Below are 15,180 nucleotides of genomic sequence, written 5' to 3' on the forward strand. Positions count from 1 at the left end.
GACAAGGCCACTTGGCCACGACGCACGCGGCAGTGCGGCCGGCACGCCCCACATATCCGTTTCGCGCCGGCCCAACATTCAACTGCCGTCAACTTTGCCCGCACGTGGCGAGACTTGGATGGTCAAGGCGGCTAGCGAGACATCTCCAAAAACTTTTTTAAAAAGGCGGCTGCCGGCTAGCGATAAGCCGCCAAGCTGTACGTATTTATACCACCTGGGCGCTCTCTCCTGATTACAACTCGCCGCTCCGTCCTCGGTTGGGTGTCAGACATCTCTCTTCAGCCGCCATCCTCTGCACTGCAGTCTCCAGCGCGCCATGGAGGACAAGAGCCCCAAGCCCATCCGCTGCAAAGGTACTGTGCCACTCTGTTGCAGCTTTTGTTCAGCTCGCCATGGACGCGATGTCCCTGTACAGCATTAGCATTACTGTTAACGTCTAACCATTGACGTCAACGGTGACCACGCAGCGGCGGTGTGCAGAGCCGCCGGCGAGCCGCTGACCATCGAGGAGATCGTCGTGGATCCTCCCAAGGCGTACGAGATCCGCATCAAGCTCATCTGCACCTCGCTCTGCCACACTGACATCACCTTCTGGCAAGCCAAGGTAAAGCATGCATTGTCTGTGCGCCCACTGGCCACTGCCCAGTGCCTGCTGTTTTATCTGCAAATACTGATCAATCCGAGTGTGTTTCCAATCCTCACTTCATCCGTAGGTGGCTCCAGTATTTCAGAGAATCTTAGGCCACGAGGCCTACGGGTACGAAAATTTTGTTCGTTGGAAATACCTGCACGGCATATCGATCGGTTGCTGACGACGGCTTCGTCTCCGCTCGGACGCAGAGTGGTGGAGAGCGTCGGGGAGCACGTGGAGGGCTTCGCCGCCGGCGACGCGGTGGTGCCGACGTTGCTGGGCCAGTGCGACCACTGCCCCAGCTGCGCGTCCGAGCACAACAACCTGTGCACCTCGGTGCCGGTGACCATGGCCCCCGGGATGCGGCGCGACGGCACCACCCGGTTCCGGGACGCGCAGGGGAGCCCCGTGCACGACCTCCTCGCCGTGTCCAGCTTCAGCGAGTACACCGTCGTGGACGTGAACCAGGTCGTCAAGCTCGACCCCACCGTCCCGCCCAAGCTCGCCTGCCTCCTCAGCTGCGGCGCGGGCACCGATGAGCCTGGCTGGTCAATCTGAGTTTTAGATGCTGTTCTCCCCTGAAGGAGAGTACGTTCACTGACGCCACCAATGCTTCAATATCTAATTCAGGAGTGGGAGCTGCGTGGAGGTTGGCCAAGGTGGAACCTGGTTCATCAGTTGCCATTTTTGGGCTGGGATCGGTCGGCTTGGCGGTAAGCCGTGTTTCTCAATCATCGTAGACATGAGTTACTTGTGGTATCCAACCTAATTGTCATTGTTCAGGTGGCACAAGGTGCAAAGATGTGCGGAGCGTCCAAGATCATCGGTGTTGATCTGAACCCTGACAAAGAGGAAGTTGGCAAGTCAATTTTCCATTATTTGTAATAGCATGTCCTCAAATTCTTCTCTTGGAACGAATCTGAAGAAAAAGATGCTACTTCTATTCTGTTTCAGGAAAAGCTTTCGGCGTGACGGATTTTGTTAACCCAACGCAGCTGGACAAGAGCTCCGTCAGCGGGGTAAGGATAAATCCAACCTTGCTCATCATGTACTTTTCATATGGGTATCGCGTGACTCACCTGTAGGTATTTAAATATTTTCCTTCCCTGTCAATTGCAGGTGATCGGCGAGATGACCGGCGGCGGCGTCGACTGCAGCTTCGAGTGCGTCGGCGTGCCCTCGGTGATGACCGATGCGTTCAGAAGCACGAAGCAGGGAAACGGCAAGACGATCATCCTAGGACTGGGGAAGGAGACGGATCAGCTGTGCGTGCCGGCCCTGGAGCTCCTGTTCGGCAAGTGCGTCATCGGGTCGGCACTAGGCGGGATCAAGCCCAAGACCGACATCCCGATCCTCGCCGAGAAATGCATGAACAAGGAGCTGGAGCTGGACGGGCTGGTCACGCACGAAGTTGGCCTGCGGGAGATCAACACGGCCTTCGACCTGCTCCTGCAGGGGAAGAGCCTGCGGTGCATCATATGGATGGGCAAGTGACCATGATGGCAGCTGAATTGTGATTCCGAGTATGAATGAATAGTGGTAGGGATGAAGCTAGAAAAAATATATAAGGAGGGCCAGACAATAATAAATGAGTCATTAGAGATGTCAAAATCTGTTTCTTTCCCTTGATTTATATGGTAAAATCTTTGTGTGTATATATGTGTGCCAGGCCTGCCCCTGATGGGCCACAAAGATGCTCCATGGGATATAATTTGGGCCAATTAAAAGGAGGCCCATTTGGGAAGCCTTAAGAGGGCGGGGGGACTTTAATTAATTGCCGGGCTGGAGTTTAATGGCTTGACCCAGTCCACCATTTTCAGCAGGCTCAACAGTTTCTGTACCATATTTTTACACCACCGACAGCAGCAGCATCACACACGACTCGACTGTGCGGTCTTATAGCTGCTGCTTGGAGTGGGTCATCACACCAGCACGGGAGCTTGGAATCCAGCCCGTGCACGAAAAAAGGCAACCGCGCACTCTCGCACGGCAGATCTGAGCTGCCAGTCATCGTCGTACACAAGCTCTTGATCAGCAGAAAAGCTAAAAAGGCTAGCCAACAGTGGCGCCAATTGTCTGGGCGGACAGATATTTACAGGGTTGTTGCAACTTGCAATGCATCTCTGCTAACTTAATTATTACTTACAAGCTATCCTCAACGTTCAGCTCAACAAACTATCAACTACAAGAGCTAGCGGCCGGCACATAGTATCAACGCTGTACAAGTTACAACAAACAATCAACGCTGCACATGCTGACGTGAACTCGTGCGAGTTGTAGTGCAACTGATGCAGATGCCAATCCTCCATTACCATTCCTAACAAGGATAGGTCTGGCAGGGACGAGTGGGCGACAAGGTGAAGGACTGGGACGGGCGAGAAAGGACTGGGACGGGCGATCAGAGGAGGGTGAATGAATGGGAGCCTGTAAAATTCTCTTCGAGAATAAGGTCTATATTTCGATTGTCACCTCAAACGCACCTCGCTTCTAACCACTAAAATGACACAAGTCAACTTGTAACAAGTTCACTCTAGAAATGATCATGAAAGTTCAAAGATTAAGCACAACCACTACTAAGCATGCTCGAAATGATTGCTTGACAAAATGATAAAGCACTTAAATAAATTGGTCTAACTTCGTACAAGCAAAATAGCTAAACAAGTGCTCATGTACTCAGTCCACTTGATACGCAGAGAAAAGCTAATTAGCAAGCAAAGGAAGAGCTAAAGCATGCAAAATTATAAAGCCAATGATTAGATCACTATTCAACGAAAGTGACAGATCAAATTTCCATTAAGCTGGTGCTCTCGAACTGCACTTAATGACCTGCAAACCAAAACAAAAACCAGAGCTTTTCTTACTGAAATGCTGCTGACGCTGCTCACCTGAGAGAAGTCAAGCTCGATCTCTGTAGTGCTGCTGTTCCTGTGCGCTGGGCCGGCAGGTGCCGACGAGCACTGGCCAGCTGCTGCCACCGACCTGCGGTGCCTGGCTGGGCCACCTGGAGCCGCGCTGGGCTGGCCTGGTGAGCGCCACCAGCCTGGGCCGCTTGGAGCCGCAAGCGCTGGCGCAAGCACGCACTGCTTGCGTGCGCTTGCTGCGGGAGCCGGAGCCCATGTTTTTATTTTTATATTTTTTTTACGATTTTGCAGAAATAAATAGTCAAATAAAAAATTTGTAAAAATGGACCTATGCCGCCGGACCAAACGACGGTAGCTACTTAATGCCGGTTGAAACGGCAGTAAGGGGTTTTAGCGCTGGGTGAAATGGCGGTAAGTTTCTTACTACCCCCATCCGGCGGGCCGCTCACGGATTCAAATGACCCCGGTTTTAGAAAGTTTCGTCGTTTCATCTAGCGATAAGGGTGTCCTGCCAGTTCAAACGGTGAGAAACATCCCTTACTGCCGGTGTTCAGGACGTCGTGGAGTGTAGTCGTGACGTCGCATGACCAGGCAGTTCAGGAAGTTCCCAGAGCTCCCTGAAGCAAGAGAGGTGCGGCGCCGTCAGCCAGCCGATGGCGCGCCAAACTCGTTTAGCCGGTGGGCAATCCAACAGGACGTGGCGTTGGGTTTCATGCAGTCCACTGAGTGCATACGCCGGGGAGTCCACAAGGTGATGGTGATGCAGGTGGGCCGCCGAGGGGAGGGGTCCCAGTGAACCAGCCAAAAAAAGTGCTTACCCCGGGGAACCAGCCAAAGGCGATCCCTGCTAGTAAATCTAATGGATTCTAAAAAAAAAACTGTAAATCTATTGGAATTCTTCTAGAGAAAGGGAAATCGAGTGGACTCCTTCAACATTTGCTTTTTTCCGGTTAACATGACAGCGGTCAGCGACGGCAAAGGCAGCAGCGGCTTCCCAGCAACGCCAAATTGCGAGCGGCAGATTTCCAAACGGGTTCTTTTCAAACAAGAAGAACAACGCGGCCCAAGGAGGAAGTAAAAAAATAATGTAGAACCAGATAGGATACATCTGCTGCTAGCGCTGCAGTGCATAGACAAAGCTCCGTCTGCTCATCTTTAATATATCGCCGTGCCGCCTGCTCCGGGCTCTCGCAGTCTCGCACTCTCGCTACCACCGCGCGCCTTTGGAACGCATCAACAGGGTCGCCACACCAGCGAGTCTTCTTCCATGGAGAACCATGGCCCCAAGCCCATCCGATGCAAAGGTACGCAGCCGAATTCCCGAGCTCTGCCGCATCGATTTCGACTCCTCTCGGCCGCCGCCGGAACTGTTGCCGCGCGTGGCCTTCTTCTTTCTTCCATCCCGCCGCTCGTAGCCGTAGCTCTGACCGGTTTTCCTTCCCGGCGGCGAGCAGCGGCCGTGTGCAGGGCCGCCGGGGAGCCGCTGGCCATCGAGGAGATCGTCGTCGACCCGCCCAAGGCGTACGAGGTCCGGATACGGGTCGTCTGCACGTCGGTCTGCCACAGTGACGTCACCTTCTGGCGCATGAAGGTTGGCCTCTTTGTCCGTTTCGTTCATTGCCGGGGCCGGCCTTCTGGCACTGGCCCTAATCATTCAGCGCCTCACAACTCACAAGTGTTCGGGGGTGCGTACGCTCCTTTTTGATGAAACTATGTGCGTACGCTCCTTGCAGGATTTTCCCGGCGTTTTCCCAAGAATATTTGGCCACGAAGCTTTCGGGTGAGTGCTCAGCTCACCACACAGTGCGCCTCCTCCTCCTCTTCTTTTCACTCAAATTTCATCGCATTAGTTGAAAAAACCTGCACACACGGAGTGGAATTATCAAACGCACACACATTACAGTTTCTTTGCGTTCCCATTGAGACTGTCGATTCTAGCAAAACTTCCAGGCGTGGAGTGATATTTTGATGCCACATGTGTGTTGTGTTCTTATCTTGTTGTCTTTATCGCTGACGCCGATAAAAGAAAAAAAAATTGGAAATGCGTTTTGATGTCCACACCACGAATTGACCTGTGGAGTGGGGATATCAGAAAGTGATCAGAAAATGACATCAGTTCAAGTTCCGTTCACGTTTCGGCAGTTTTGTTTAGAAAGTGATCAGAAAATAACATTTTGTTTAGTTCACAAATTGGGAGTGACAAAGTTTGCATTTTGCCATAAATGCGCAACTGTAATATTTCGTTTGTATTTGTGAATTATTGTCCAAACATGGACTAATTAGGCTCAAAAGATTCGTCTCGCAAAGTACAACAAAACTGTGCAATTAGTTTTTGATTTCGTCTACATTTAGTACTCCATGCATGTACCGCAAGTTTGATGTGATGGGGAATCTTATTTTTACATAGTGCCAAAGTTAGGAAAAAGGGGAACTAAACGAGTCTAAGCTTGCTTGGGTATAGTCGTGAGTTATTCTCATTGATTGAAGTTGGTACAGGGAGTAGGACATGTTTAGTTGTAGAAAAAAAAAAGAGAACAGAATAGTAGGAAGTTCATCAGTACTTGTTAGTTGTACCTTCCAGCTGACGGAAACACTTTTAGCGTTGAAGTTGACTTCGGGGGTGTTTGTCTCATTTAGCCCTGTCACATCGGATGTTTAGATGCTAATTAGGATTAGAGGTATTAAATATAGTCTAATTACAAAACTAATTATACAGATGGAGTCTAATTCGTGAGACGAATCTATTAAGCCTAACTAGTCCATGATTTGACAATGTGGTGCTACAGTAACCATTCGATAATGATGAATTAATTAGGATTAATAGATTCGTCTCGCGAATTAGCCTAGGAGTTCTGCAATTAGTTTTATAATTAGTTCATATTTAGTCCTTCTAATTAGATTCCGAACATCCGATGTGACAGGGCTAAACTTTAGCCCCTGGTTTCCAAACACCCCCTTCGTCTTGCCCTTGATTCGTGCTGAACTGTTAGTATCTCCATTTATAATGAAGATTGGACTTTCAAGTTTAAATTTGTAAAAATCAGATACGGCAGTTGTCTTAGCCTTTAGCTTATCAAGAGTCAGAAGATATTAGCTGTTGATGTATGTCAAGTTGTCAACTGGGCTGCAGGATGGGATAGGCAGCTAGGCAAAAAAGTATCGAAGGAAATCATGTTGGAACCAACGAATGCTGCATTTGTTAAGAAAACAACGCTAAGTATAGTACTAGTGGTTACCAATTCTGAGTTTCTGACGAATGCTAGTAGTCTACTTTCACATTTACCCCACAAAATAATGTCGAAACCGCTTAAATTTTTCCAAAAATTGTTTGGGGCATCAGAAATTAGTGTGGCCGCCAAATCAAGTTCCTCGTAAAACGTGGAGCAAAACCTCGTAAAATTCATGTGTTCCAAACAGAGCTAAAACGACTGGAGGCTTCGGAGATCATTAGGGACACGCAAATGCAAGATCGCAACCTGACGGTCCCTGTACCAAGATGAACTCACGGGGAACGGGCATGCGTCCCTTGCAGGGTGGTGGAGAGCGTCGGAGAGCACGCGGAGGGGTTCGCGGCGGGCGACGCGGTGGTGCCGACGTTCCTGGGGCAGTGCAGCGAGTGCGTGGACTGCCGATCGCCGCGGAGCAACATGTGCTCCAGGTTCCGGTTCGCAGTGCGCCCGGGGATGCTGCGCGACGGCGCCACCCGGTTCGCCGACGCCCAGGGCCGCCCGCTCCACCACTTCCTGGGCGTCTCCAGCTTCGCCGAGTACACCGTCGTGGACGTCAACCACGTCGTCAAGGTCAGCCCGGACATGCCGCCGGCACTCGCCTGCCTCCTCAGCTGCGGCGCCTCCACTGGTTGGTTCAGCAAATGATTACACGTCAGCTACTTCGAACTTGCAGCTTGGAAACAGAAACACTGCAGGTGATTTATTTACTTGTGTCCCGAAAATTCGTAGGGGTTGGAGCGGCATGGAAGCTGGCGAAAGTTGAGCCTGGATCTTCGGTCGCGATCTTTGGCCTCGGCGCCGTAGGATTGGCGGTTAAGTGACACATTCAGTTAACCACTTTTTTTTTTGAGAGAGATTCAGAGTTTGACACCTGCATTTACTGAAGCTCAACTTGTGTCTAAAAATTCAGTTGAGTAGAACTCATAGTAGTATATATCCTGCTACAAGATGCTTTTATTCACTAAGAAAAGCAGTTCCTACAATCCATAATTCTATCAGACACTGCATTGCTGAAAGTACATTTTTTAATATGCAGGTAGCCGAAGGAGCGAGGATTTGTGGGGCGTCAAAGATAATCGGCGTAGATATAAACCCTGACAAACAGGAACTTGGCAAGCCCTTATACTCTGAAACTATTCTGAACTTAAAACCATTCTGAAGCCCTGAGTCGTGACGCATTTCATCCGCTGTTTCTTCCTGCAGGGAAGAAGTTCGGCGTGACACATTTCATCAATCCAAAAGAACTTGGTGAGAAACCTGTCAACCAGGTGATCACCCCATGTTCTCTGAATACATCACGTACCTTTTGGTTACCGTTTATATGCAATCTGCATTGACATGTCCCCTTTTTTTTGGGCGTCGTCAACAGGCGATAATCGAGATGACTGACGGTGGTGCGGACTACTGCTTCGAGTGCATCGGGCTGGCGGTGCTGATGAAGGAAGCATTCCTGAGCACCCGAGATGTACACACACTCATTGTGCCACACTATTTTACGAGGATTGATCATGTATTCTGAATGTCCACCCGGTTTTTATGCAGGGTTGGGGCAAGACGATCATTCTTGGAGTGGAAATGCACGGAGCCCCTCTCTCCATACCTTCTCGGCAGATCCTCCACGGGAAAACTGTCATCGGTTCCATGTTTGGAGGGGTGAAGCCTAAGCAGGACATTCCCATCCTCGCCGATAAGTACCTGAACAAGGTCAGGTTCAGACATACTGATCAGAAAATCAGTTTGTTAGTACCTTTCAAGTTTAGGCCTGCGTAAATGAATTTCTGAGATTTTGATCCACCAATGTTGTGGCTTGTTAATACAGGAGCTGGAGCTGGACAAGTTCATAACCCATGAAGTTGGCCTCAACGACATCAACGAGGCTTTTGACCTGCTGCTTCAGGGGAAGAGTGTCAGGTGCACTATATGGATGAACAAGTGATGTGAATTTCATCTTAAACGAGCAAAGCTGCCTTGTGATGCTTGCTGTTGGGATTAGGAATCCCGAATACATAATACAGAGAGGGAGAAGGAAGAAAATAAGTCAAGTGAACAAATGAATCAAATGAACAAATAGCCAAAAGTCCTCTCTATTTATAGGGAGAAGGAGGTGGCTGTTTATATTAATTCCATTGGTGGGGTCAATAGGTCCTTAAACTTTACAAAGAGATCCTTGAATGTTACAACTGAGTCTCTAACCCTCGCAAACAAGTCCTTAGATCCCATTTCGGGTCTCTTTTACACAAAGGGGGTCCCTAGCTTTAGGCCTCATAAGGCGCACCCCCAACAGTAGCCCCTCAACTATTCGGTCTTGTCCGGCACAACAAGACCTAATAGTTGCTCCTGTTAAAAGAGACCGACAACTCAGACTCCGGTTGCGAGGAATGCCCTTTGCAACCAACCCGTGTGCACCTCGCTAAAAACTCTATCCTAAAAACCCAATAGGAAAATGAGGCACGGAGAAAAGAGCACGCACACTCTTGGGTTTACATGTGCCAACTCTAGACACTACGCCTCCAAGTGCCTGGAACGATGAGCTTCGATCTGCATACGACTTTACTCCTAAGCCTCGATTAGCGGGCCTCGCTTCAAGAGCTGATGTAGTCGTAGGCGAAGGTAGCTCCAACATCTTCAAGCCTTCTCTCACGAGCACTAGGCGAAGGTAGCTCCAACATCTTCAAGCCTTCTCTCACGAGCACCGGGCAACTAGGATGGACTGGTCTTCCAGTACACCCCCTAGCCCCTCTTGGCTGGTGTTCATGAGAGAAGCTCCGCATGTAGTGGAAGTAGTCGAAGTGGTAGCGGTGACCGAGGTTGAATCGTACATGAAGTCGGTAACGACATTGAAGTTGATGGCGAGCCCCTCGAGGCAAAGTAGTGATGGCGAGGTAGATGGTGATGCCGAGGGTGAGCCTCTCAAGCCAATGTAGCGGAGGCAAAGTCGAGGGTGATGCTGAGGTTGAGCCGATGGAGCGGAAGACGCGAAGTCGAGAATGATGTCGAGGTTCGAGCTTGACACATCGTGGAGGATCGTGTTTGTTGCGGGAGTTCATTGCCTAGCTTGTTGCCGGGGCCGGAGAAGCTTGCTGGCAACCTCGATGCCATGGTATAGCAGTAGATGCTCATCTTGGTAGCTTAGATGACTTGTCTGCCAGCGGATACGTGCATGTAGACTGCTTGTGGTAAGCTGCATGTTGATATTTTCCTAGCGTAGAGAGGATTTATATGGAAACATTAAAGCTAAACTGCTTGTTCTTGATCATTAACCTTTTCGGAAACTAAGTAGCTCCGCACTCTGTTCTCAAATAACTATATATCATCATTTTTGTGAGTAGAGTAATCTCAATCAGGTTTGGCCAATAAAATTTCATTCTGCCACAATAACTTGGCTGGAAAATAACCAATGAAATTGATAAAGTGCAAAAAATGGTGAAGAAAAATAATAAGTGAAATGGTTTGAAAGGATACATCCTGCAATACACGGAGGTAAGTTGACATGATGCAAAATATGGTAAGGATGAGTAGTAATTAAAGTGCTTTACAGATATGCCCTGGGGGATCTTCTAGCGTTCACTACTTGCCGGTGGCACTCGGCGAGCCTCAACTTTTTGTTGGATTAGTTGGTCTGCAACCTCGCGTCAGGTGTGTGGAGTCAGAACTGCGTGGTGCTTGGACCCTCGCGATCTGTGCACTCTAGGCTGCGGCATGGTACGTACGGAGCTCGGCGCCGGACCGTGACTGGGAGCTTCGCTCGGAGAGAATGCAGCACGACCGCTGCACAGCTTCGATCAGCGATCTGGACATTTGCTTGCTGTTGTAATAGCCTTCTTGCTAACTTGTTTATGAGCTTTGTTAGCGTGCATAGGTTCCAAGGGCATCTCGGTCTGCGCCTCTAAGGGGGTTACGAATGCAACTTGACTTGCGAGGGTTCCGCAGCTTCAATCTGGCAAACTTGTAGTGCCATGCGAAGATGACGAGCGATGACCGTTGTTGTCTGGCAGCTTCGATTGAAAAAACCAAGTAGCGAGGTTACATATGCATGCATGAACATGCACTGATGGCTACTTCGGTCCTTGGACAACTAGTATCAGCTTAGTGCTGCAAGGAGGAACCCTCGCTTACTGTTTTGGACTTGTGGCACTTGCGAGGGTTCCGCATCTTAGCTTCCGGAAGTTCCGATGATAGCTTGACTTAGAGGATACGCCCACTTAATGTTGCTGAGAAAATAACCAAAGAAAATAACTGTTTCTTTGACAATTATAAGTTGTGTAGATGCTTGAACAGAAATAGGATGTGCTAGCTTCCTGCTCCATGGGATTGAGAAACCAAGGAACAACTTCGATCCCGGACGCCTAGCTTCCTTGTGCCTGCATGCGAGGGTAATGCATGCGTGCATGCCTGCTTGCTGATGCATGTTTAGCACATGCATGCGGTGACCAACTGCCTGGTTGCATGCTGGTTTCACGCGCACACTGAAAATTATGAACGGAGTCCAGCTGCTTTGCTTGCTTGAGTTGGCGAGCCTCGGCCTTTTGTGTTGCCCATTTGCACTAGCTGTCGCCGCACGAAGGTTCACCAGCTCCGAAAACTCGGATGAGATAGCTTGCGGTGGATGTCCACGCTTGCCGCGAGGGTCGGCATTGGCCGCAATGGTTCTAGCTGCGAGGGTTCGGCGCTTGCTGCAGATGACCTGGAGCTTCCTGTGCTGCCGAGGGTGATGAGCATTCGTGTGCGGATGTAAGCTGATATTAGTTGTGTTCCTGGGCAACAGCTTCGCTCGGCGCCGGTGCCATGGACGCGGTAGCCGGCAGCTGCGAGGGTGACGAGCCTAAACATTAAACATTTTTGCGCTTGAGTAAATACTAAGAACTCAGATGTAACTGTGAGAAAAGGAAGTTGACAAAACTTGCTTCGAGTTTTGTGGACTTAGAAAATTAACGAGAAAAGTAAGGTTGGATTCACAACTCTAGGTTGCTTTGATCATAAAAATTAGAACATTGCGAGGTTAAGGAGAAATTAAACTTGCATAGAAATGTAAATTCGATGCTCCAACTTATTATTGCTTTTGGCTCGAGCTTGCATAGAAATGTAAGGCTTTACTTGCATAGAAATGCAAGGTTTTACTTCCACCGCAAGGATTTTCTTGCGTGGAAACGCAAGGTTTAACTTGCGCAGAAATAATGCAAGTTTCGAGGTGTTTGTGTCCACTATCGAGATTAGCAAACCTTTGCTCTACTGTTTGAGAGCTAAAGTCTCGATTGCACAGAAATGCAATGTAGTAGCCTCTCGGGCTTTTCTAATTCATGCACGAAAGTAATGCATCCATGCAATGCGATGCTTTGATGCATATGAATTAAATGCTTGCATATGCAAGGATATATCTTGTAGTTGGTCATATCATCAACCCTCCAGAGAAAGGAGTTTCGATTAAAACTTAAGCATGCAATAGAATAGTGCCCTGAATCGCTTTAATCAACCTCTGAAGGTTGACTTGGTGCTCTGAAAACCATTATAGTGAGAGGCTAATAACTGATGAAAGCCAATAGAGATAATTCCAATAGTTGATGAGAGCCAAAGGTCCATAAGATATATTACTTGATGAAAAGCAACGTGCTGTTAAAACCAATATATCATGCCCCATTTGTTGACTTGGTTACGAGGTGAGAACCAATATTCCTACACAAAGATGCGAAGGTCTAGTATACAAGGGTTAACTTAAGCGGGTGGAGAACTACTTAAAGTGGTGAGAACCTGCATACTAGAAAGAAGAAATTTTAATATTAAGATATAACTTGCATTATTTTCTAAGGATGTCTCGATCGGAGGTCACATGCCTCATCCAACCATAATATAGTAACAACAAAATAAATAGATAAGTCGACAAAAACTTGCTTATGATCAAGCTTTTGCGGACTTACTTTCCGAGCGTCATGCTCTAGTCGATATCGCCCAAGTGCCTTTTGAGAGGTGAAACTAGCTTACACGAAAGGAGTAAGATGATTAGAAAATGTATTTTCCTTTCTTGCGAAAATAACCGAGGTTGGTAAAATTGAAATAGTTTATTTGGAGAGGTGGAAAATGACCTTCGATTGGTGTCGGACTACGTACGAGCTGCTCAGCGTGGTTTTAATTTTTCTTGTCATGGTTTTGCTCTTGTTCGATGGGCTGTCAACCCAACGAGGGTGACATGATTACGACGACGATATTTTTAACCTCGCCTCCGAGCTATGTGGACGGGTGCATCTGTGCATGATAGATGGTGACATACGTATGCAAAGGTGTGCGGCATGCATTGGAAGCATTGGTGTCGCGAGGTCGCGGAGGTTTAGAGTGGAGGTCCTGCAGCTTGGCTTGACTTGTTTTGCGAGGGTTCCGTAGTTTAGCTTCGGGAGGTTTTGAGCATAACTCACGCCTCCATCTTTCCAACCTCAGAACTTTGTCTTTGCGTCGGGTTGATCTTCTAACCTTGGGACTTTGTCCACGATCCGAACTGGACGCCTAGCCTCGAGGCTTCCGCTTCAAGAACCCATAGCTTCACGCGGTTCCCTTCCACGTACTGTTTCTTAGTAAAGAGTAAAAAGTTAAAAACTCGATGTTCAGAACTAACTCCGAACTCTCGAGGGTTAGCTCAGTTATAGTCTAGCCATCATTCGTTGGTCGCCAACCTCGAGCCCCTTCTGTAGCAAAGGTGATGTGAGGGTACGAGTTTTACCGCCAATCCTCATGGAACTTGCGAGGTTAACCAAATTTTGTTCCTTGGTCCAGAACTTGCGAGGTTAGAGAGTTTTTATCCTTGAATGACGCTCGAAGCTGTTACGAGGTTCACCACGGAGGTTCGTTTGCTGCTAGGGTTCAGTTAGCTGCGGAAGCTTGAATTAACTGTCGAGGCTAGTTTGAATTAGCTCTGTATAGTGTATTAAGTTGTACTCCATAGGTAAGTGCTTATTCATATTGCGGTAATATGACAAAATAGAAAAACAAATCGAACCTTACCACACAAATCAGAATGGTTCATTTGGCAGAACACGTACCTTCAATGTAAGAGGTTTTAGGATTGAATCAGTATTTTTGCTAATTTAATTTGTGGACTTACTTTGTTTCTTTCCTATAACGAAGATGGGTTGCACCCTCACCTGATGCTAGAGTGTTGGTTTTTGCTAATTTAATTTGTGGACTTACTTTGTTTCTTTCCTCTAACGAAGATGGGTTGCACCCTCACCTGATGCTAGAGTGTTGGTTGCTTAGTATTTTTGCTAATTTAGTTTGTGAACTTACCTTGTTTCTTTCCTCTAACGAAGATGGGTTGTACCCTCACCTGATGCTAAAGTGTTGGTAGCTTGCTGCTTTGGGTTGTTGGGGGTTGCCGCGAGGGTTGGTTTCCGGCCGAAGTTTCCGAGCACAACTTGATTTGCGACTTTGCGAGGTTAACCGTGCTGGCCTCTAGCCTCGCGTGCGTCCGGAATGTGCATTGTGAACTTACCTTGTTTCTTTCCTCTAATGAAGATGGGTTGCACCCTCGCCTGATGCTAGAGTGTTGGTTGCTTGCTGCTTTGGGTTGTCGGGGGTTGTTGCGAGGGTTGGCTTCCGGCTGGAGTTTTCGAGCACAACTTTATTTGTGACTTTGCGAGGTTAACTGTGCTGGCCTCTAGCCTCACGTGTGTCCGGAATGTGCAGGCTGCATGGTACTCGGACCCTCGTGAGGCTGCATGCGCGGTAGCTTAGGGAACTTTGATTTGCGACTTTGCAAGGTTAACCGTGCTGGCCTCTAGCCTCGCGTGCGTCCGGAATGTGCAGGCTGAACTGCATGGCACTCGGACCCTCGCGCGTGCTCCTATCTAGCTTCTCTTTGATGAACCATCGAGGGTGATGGTATACAATTGACCATGCTTAGCAACTTGCTTGGCACCTTCCATTCGTGACCTTGTTAAGCTTAAGTTTGATGAGACCTTATGACCTATGTTCCGTGAAGGTTCTTGCCTAACTTGTTGTTGATGGGGAACTTGCTGCCATGGCGAGCGGCCGGCAGCTTTGATGTTGCATTACATGGCAGCTCACTTCAAGTACGCACAAAAACTATACCATGCATCGGTTATAACTTTTCTGCATGTGGTTCAGACCCCGGAGCTTCGGGGGACGGAAGCTTCTTTTTCTGTTTCTTGCTTTCTTCACATTGCGAGGCTATACTGCGAGGGTTCGGGTCCGATGATACTTCAAGGATTCTTGCTTGAGAGATACTGCGAGGGTTGTTGCTTGCGGAGGTGTTGTATCTGAGAGCTGAGGTGATAAATGGAGCACTGCCTGGCTGCTTGAGCATGCATTTGCATGTAATGTGTTGTGTTTTTTTAGCTTTGCTACTGTGCTGCCTAGCAGCCTTGATGCCATTTTGTGGTGTTCGGCAGCTTCGATGCTTCGCTTTTGGCCATCTGAGGGTGTTGGAATGCAGGGCTCTTGATCTCTGACAGCT

At 48.5% G+C, this 15,180-nt stretch overlaps 2 protein-coding genes across 2 annotated transcripts; both read left to right on the top strand.

The window, feature by feature from the left end:
• The first annotated feature begins 254 nt into the window (after window positions 1-254).
• On the top strand, window positions 255-2,242 carry LOC101783918 (alcohol dehydrogenase-like 5). Its single transcript, XM_004985347.3, has 8 exons — window positions 255-353; window positions 468-604; window positions 714-757; window positions 841-1,175; window positions 1,262-1,344; window positions 1,415-1,490; window positions 1,586-1,650; window positions 1,751-2,242. Exons 1-8 carry the CDS (start codon window positions 317-319, stop codon window positions 2,123-2,125), a joined length of 1,152 nt encoding a protein of 383 aa, XP_004985404.1. The 5' UTR covers window positions 255-316; the 3' UTR covers window positions 2,126-2,242.
• A 2,283-nt stretch (window positions 2,243-4,525) lies between these two features.
• On the top strand, window positions 4,526-8,882 carry LOC101784324 (alcohol dehydrogenase-like 7). The gene is made up of 10 exons (XM_004985348.3): window positions 4,526-4,796; window positions 4,947-5,083; window positions 5,226-5,272; window positions 7,025-7,350; window positions 7,452-7,534; window positions 7,759-7,834; window positions 7,926-7,990; window positions 8,092-8,187; window positions 8,265-8,426; window positions 8,542-8,882. Exons 1-10 carry the CDS (start codon window positions 4,760-4,762, stop codon window positions 8,656-8,658), a joined length of 1,146 nt encoding a protein of 381 aa, XP_004985405.1. The 5' UTR covers window positions 4,526-4,759; the 3' UTR covers window positions 8,659-8,882.
• The last annotated feature ends 6,298 nt before the right edge of the window (window positions 8,883-15,180 follow it).

This window comes from Setaria italica, chromosome IX, assembly GCF_000263155.2.
Source record: "Setaria italica strain Yugu1 chromosome IX, Setaria_italica_v2.0, whole genome shotgun sequence".
In the NCBI taxonomy this organism is placed as follows: domain Eukaryota; kingdom Viridiplantae; phylum Streptophyta; class Magnoliopsida; order Poales; family Poaceae; genus Setaria; species Setaria italica.

Coding starts and splice junctions, on each gene's coding strand:
- LOC101783918 (XM_004985347.3), top strand. CDS start 317: ATGGAGGACAAGAGCCCCAAGCCCATCCGCTGCAAAG. Junction 1,176..1,261: donor CGCGGGCACCGATGAGCCTG/GCTGGTCAATCT, acceptor TATCTAATTCAG/GAGTGGGAGCTGCGTGGAGG. Junction 1,651..1,750: donor ACAAGAGCTCCGTCAGCGGG/GTAAGGATAAAT, acceptor TGTCAATTGCAG/GTGATCGGCGAGATGACCGG.
- LOC101784324 (XM_004985348.3), top strand. CDS start 4,760: ATGGAGAACCATGGCCCCAAGCCCATCCGATGCAAAG. Junction 5,273..7,024: donor TTTGGCCACGAAGCTTTCGG/GTGAGTGCTCAG, acceptor CGTCCCTTGCAG/GGTGGTGGAGAGCGTCGGAG. Junction 7,991..8,091: donor GTGAGAAACCTGTCAACCAG/GTGATCACCCCA, acceptor CGTCGTCAACAG/GCGATAATCGAGATGACTGA.